The following is a 6,000-nucleotide window of genomic DNA, read 5'->3' on the forward strand; positions in this document are numbered from 1 at the left end:
ACTATGGTCAGCTAACTGTCGCGTGGTCTTCAATGATTGTCTCACGGTTTCCTTTTCATTCTTCCTTTCTTTGCAGGTACATGTCTGCAGTCCAGGTACACATTAAAACACTGCACCACTGTACTGTAGCATGTCGCTAATGAGCCAAAATAAGGTGTCCCAGCACCTATTGTGTGGTAATTCGTTTCTTGCATTTGAATGGGATCGATGCTGCTGCAACTTTTACTGAGCTGGTGAAAGAGTGTGACATCAACTTATCGTGATCACATTGTGGACGGGGCGTTACACGTTATAATCTTCCTTCTGGAGTACCACTCCGGTGTGTGGTGTCCTTACAGAACAGCATTACAGCAGACATCGAACGAAATCGGGGAGTGCACAGAAATTCGCCATGAATTTATCGTGATATACGAGGTCTGTTCAGAAAATTCCGGAACCTTGTCCACAAAATTTTTCTACGCTTACCTTTTGCTTATTATGCATGGTCTCCTTCGAAATACTATCCTCCACAATTCATACACCGCTCCCAATGCTGTTTCCACTTCCGGAAGCAGTCTTGTTACGCCTCTTGCTGGATCGTGCGCAGTACCGTCTGCGAATTTTCTTTTATCTCGTCTATCGTTGCAAATCTTCGCCCTTTCAACGGCTTCTTCAACTTTGGAATTAAAGAAAAGTTCGCATTGGTGAGTGCGTTATCGTGGTTCAAAATCCATAAATTGTCTCGCCACGTTTCAGGCCGTTTCCTTCCCACATTTTCTTCAAAATTGGTTCAAATGGTTCTATTCACTATGGGACTTAACTCTGAGGTCATTAGTCCCCTAGTCTTAGAGCTACTTCAACCAAACCAATATAGTTCCAGTGTTAAATCGATATCGAGTTAACACTGCAACTCACTGGAACTACATTCGACAACGACCTATACTTTCGCATTTCAGTGGCACTCTTGTCATTGTTTTTATGTGTTTAACATTGAGTTTTTAGAGTACTGCACAAATTTCAGTTATTTTCTAACTTAAATAATATTCACCTTGAACATGTTCTTCAGTTTTGGTTAATCGCCTCAGTTTTTTTTATATCTAGTATTTTTATCTTATTTTGACCCAAAAGTGCATTGACCGCCAATCTGACATGATCCAAGATTATGCTACATTCTTCTGCAATCTCTCGGACAGTCAGTCTTCGATTGGCACCCACAGGTTTGTTGATGTTCCTGACCCGGGCGTTGTCGGTAGACGTCGGAGGGCATTCTGAACGCCGGCTTCGGTGGTCTCGCGGTTCTAGGCGCGATATATATATATATATATATATATATATATATATATATATATATATATATATATATATATCGCTTTGTTGTTGTAATGAAATTAGATAATGTAGCATATGTTACCACATTATTCACGTTCCAAACTCATTCCAGTCCAAAATCACTATAAAAAAATTAGAAATTACCTTTTTTCTTGACGACAGGCTCACACTGCGATAGACAGCTTTCTGTGAGCAGATGCTTCCACCTGCTACGAACATGCAGAGTCAAAAACAAATGATGCACTGAAAACATATAGTTAAGGTATCTACAATCTGGCACAGCACGTGTAGTTTATCATAGTAAAAAGTAAATTTTGGATCTAGCGTGTGTGTTACAAAGGACCGAGAAGGACATCGGCGTGATTAGGGCGTCCATGAAGCTAGGGCCAATACGTCGTGATTAGAAGAAAATGTTGTGTGTTTGTTTTACTAGTTGTCAAAACAGGCATTTTCTACTGGTTGCTTTCTGTTGTACAATCAGAAAACCGAATGGCTAACACAAAACTGTAAAACAGTAAAATAGATAACCAAGGGATACTCACCCACATTCGAATACGAGCTTGTTGACTTACGCTACTGCAGCTGCACAAATTACTGGTCACCAAATTCTGCGCCTTGTGCTAGTTTAATATGCAAAAAATGTCGCGCTTTTCTGATGGAATGAAACCCTGCTTGCAGTGATATGTCAGTCCGATTTGGATATTAAACTCAACCAGTCACTGTTGCCACTCGAGAGTAGTAGCTTGTGCGCTGACATCATCTCTCACTCTCTTTACTTCGTTTCCATAGTCACCGTAAAACACAAGCACGACATTGCACCGTACAAGCATTCATCACAGTAATCCATATTACGTAGTCACATATGTGACGGTTCAGTTTCTAGTCGCAGAAAGGAAATAGCAAACCACATTCCCTCAAACCATTCATGGGAAACGTAGTGACATATCACAGATTATTAGCAAACTAGTAGTAAGCGAATACAAATAACATGTACACGCCAGTGTTACACATGTCACAAATGAATTCCAGTGGTGGCCAATTTTTGTTTCGTATCATATATGCCTGAGAAGGATGCGCGCTCCTGATCTAAGTTGACTCAAAATGTCCAGCAGATCATCTGTTTCACTTGTTTAAAGTTCGTCGTTTTCACAGAATCACCGTGTACATGTAGAAGGACGAGTGTAAATTTTTGTTGTGGCATCTGGGGTAAAATACTAGAACCTAAGGTAAAATTCGATGCCTGTATAACAGCTTACGTCAGTCACAAGCCAGACGCACAAACGGAACGGATCAGCAACTCGGTAAGACACGCAATGAACCTAAGTCACTTGAAAAGAGGTCACCTTCCCACCTAAGACTTTTTTTTTATTCATTCGAAATAACCACTTCATTTCATTGGTTATTATCAAATTTCACCCCTTCGCGCATATCAAGCAACTTCACACAAAACATTTTTATAAGCTTCCATACGTCAGCACAACAAATGGAAGCATATTATGTATTTTTATGTGTTAGTGGTCGATAATATTGAGCATGATAAATTAAAGCATATAATGATTTTTTTGTATGATAGTGCTTGATAATGTCTAAGACGGAAGGGGTGTGGGAGGTGGGGGGGGGGGGGGGGGGGGGGAGGGAATTAGCTCGGTAACCACTGATCTAAAAAATTAACTGATGCTGTAGGGAAATGACTTCTTGTAAAGTAACAGAACGTGGCTCTGAACCCAAGCATAAAAAAGACTAATGAATTTTAATTACTTTATGAGCTAGATGAATAAATGTAACATGTAAACAATGGCTACAAGACGAATTTATGTGAAACACTAGACAGCTTTCTGCAATCATGAGTGGACGTCTATCTAATTACTATGACATACTGAAACAGTTGCGGGAATTATGAAAAAAATAAAAAATAAAAGAAGGGACATAAGATTAATTTATAGAAGAAGAGTATATCCGTATGTGGAAGTGTAGGAGTGGGTATGAAATGAAGATGAAAAATCTATTTTGACAAACAATTATGTACTTTTTATAACGCACTGAAACAGACCGGAAACGGACAAATAGAATGACAAACAAAAAAATCCACCTCTCCGTGAATCTCTTTCACTCACATAATTAGGCTCATACAAGATCCTCCCAGTTTACGGGTAAGATGAAAGAAAAATTATTAATTTTCTATGATAAACTAGTTCGAATGTTTCTAAACTGGACACTTTTAATTCGTTTCAGGTCACGGTTTACAGTTAAGCTAGCAGAAAATTGGAATGTAGTGTCAACTAAAAGTTATAACGCATATCACGTGTGAAATGAAAAACGTCTTTATCTGTAGACGAAGAAATAACGCTTCGAAACTCGTTAGTGGAAATAAGAAATTACGAAAGTGGTGATAGAGTGCAGTTGAACATGAAATAGTGTTTTGTATTCTCAGGCTTTTACAAACTATTGTTCGTAATATGTTTAGTGAAATAACAATTTAAATATGACCTTCAAGGGCATTTTAGAGCTAGAAAAGTACGAAGTCGTACATAACCCTTCTAATATTTAAATAGACTTCAGTATGGTGACAGGAGTATAAAATCAAAATGTGTCAAACCAGAATTAGCTCTGCGTGTATTCGAAGGATTGTAAAGCTGTGCTGATACTTGGAAGCGATGTGCCGCAGAAGTGGGCGTAATCTGAGAAGCAACAGCCTCGCGAGTTGACATCACCATGGTAACGAATTCTCAACGCACTTACCGCATGGCTGATACGTGGCGACGGCTGTGTGCTCACAAGCGGTGAATCCGCGGTTTCCGAACAGCTGCTTGGGGAATCGTTGACTAGTTTCTCGTGCTGTGTAGCTTAGATCTGAGCTCTATCGTGCATTATGCCTGTCTCCAGCGGACTATCGATCAAACAAACCGCACCAGACGTGCATAACGTGACGAATGCAGCGGAGCAGGGAAAGAGAAAAAAAAAAAAAACTGCTTCGACTCGAAGGCTTTACGACTAGTGATGGAAGAGTTACATCACGCACAGGAGGAAGCGTGATTTATGTCTGCATTCTTAAGTCTCAAAGCAGGGTTCAAGCTATCAGATTGCTAAGGCAGGAAACAGCATCTACAAAGAGCAAACTTACGGACGCCTTGCAGAATTTGCTACCACTCTATCGATCTAACTTTTGGCCAGTGTCTCCAACGCTTAAGACTTTAAGAGTCCGCAGCGAGATTAATTATCGAAGATGCCATTTACCAGTCATAAGCTTGACAAATTATGTTTCAAATGACATGAATTACTGGCAATACATCTGCAGCCACATCTGCATTTAAATTTCTTGCCTGATTCACATAAAAATTGTATCGTCTAATCAAATAATACGTAATATATCGTAAATAAAATTACAATAAAAATCAAGTTTAAGCAGGCAGCTACAACGTGAAACGCAATAATCCGCAGAATCCAGATCCCGGTACAAGTGTTCCATAACCCGCCATTCACTATTAACGATGTCGAAGCTAAAGGTTTTAACAGTTGCACACCCTGACAAAAAGATAGCTTGAAAGAGTACGAAAGCATATCGCAGGAGGATTGTGAACTGCATTTCGTATTATATGTTGCCGTCTTAGTTCAGTTCTTATATCAAGGATGTACTTAGTGTAGATAGACGAACTATCATTGCCTTGTGTGAGCGACGCAATTTGTGTAAGAATCAGCTATCAGATATGCTTCAAACAACTTTGTGTTAAAATACTGTTTTTCTTTGTTTGGTTCAAATGCTTCAAATGGCTCTGAGCACTATGGGACTTACCATCTGTGGTCATCGTTCCCCTAGAACTTAGAACTACTTAAACCTAACTAACCTAAGGACATCACACATCCATGCCCGAGGCATGCTACAGTAGCGGTCGCTAGGCTCCAGACTGTAGCGCCTGGAACCGCACGGCCACTCCGACCGGCAATTTCTTTGTTTGGAAATGGAAAAAAAAATGCACTACATTGCTGAGAGAACTTTACAATAAATTAACAATATAGTTCACTCAGTCAATACAGTACATATTTTTTCCTATTTCCAAACAAATCAAAACAGTCTGCAAAACCAACATGCAGCATGTTTAATGGCTGGGAACGCAGGGGTCAAGTGCAGGGTAATTAAAAGTTATACCTGCGGACGTGAACCGACTTAGACGGCCTACACATGTAGTCGTTTTGTATTACACCATCATTGTGTGTTCTGTTTTATATTCGGCATTTGTTCTCTCTCAAGTGTGTGCTTCTAATGCGTAAAACTCAGCATATGACCGAACAGCAGCAAAATACGCGGATTTCGTGCATAATAAGTGCAACACTTTAATATTTGCTTCTGCATTTATGCTGAATCTAAAAACTTGGCATGTTTAAAGCAAGAAATAAACGCCTCGAGACTGTAAAAAAAGTATTAACGTACGTACATCCACACATACCCTCGGACTGATAATTAGTGAGTGCAGCACAGCATAAGGCACGTGGGTCATATAGAATTACACATATCAAAAAAAGCCTCATTAGAAGTAGAAAAAAAATCCGAAAGACGTAGTTTAGTTCCATGCAAGTGACCACGTAAACCCAGCGATCTATTTGAGTCTCACAACCAATACAAAAATTACCAGCGTGCAGAGGAGGAGTCTCAACTACTCCCGCTATGGATAAATGACATAAGTCGTTATTTGCTTT

General features: G+C 39.6%; 1 protein-coding gene across 1 annotated transcript in view; it reads right to left on the minus strand.

Moving 5' to 3' along the window:
• Window positions 1-4,195, minus strand: part of LOC126272276 (armadillo repeat-containing protein gudu) — a 106,397-nt gene extending 102,202 nt beyond the window's left edge. Inside the window, exon 1 of the mRNA XM_049975028.1 lies at window positions 4,048-4,195. Coding sequence (XP_049830985.1) covers window positions 4,048-4,052 — 5 coding nt within the window. The 5' untranslated portion in view covers window positions 4,053-4,195. The remainder of the gene's footprint in view (window positions 1-4,047) is intronic.
• Window positions 4,196-6,000: the final 1,805 nt, after the last annotated feature.

This window comes from Schistocerca gregaria, chromosome 5 (genome assembly GCF_023897955.1).
Source record: "Schistocerca gregaria isolate iqSchGreg1 chromosome 5, iqSchGreg1.2, whole genome shotgun sequence".
Taxonomy (NCBI): Eukaryota; Metazoa; Arthropoda; class Insecta; order Orthoptera; family Acrididae; genus Schistocerca; species Schistocerca gregaria.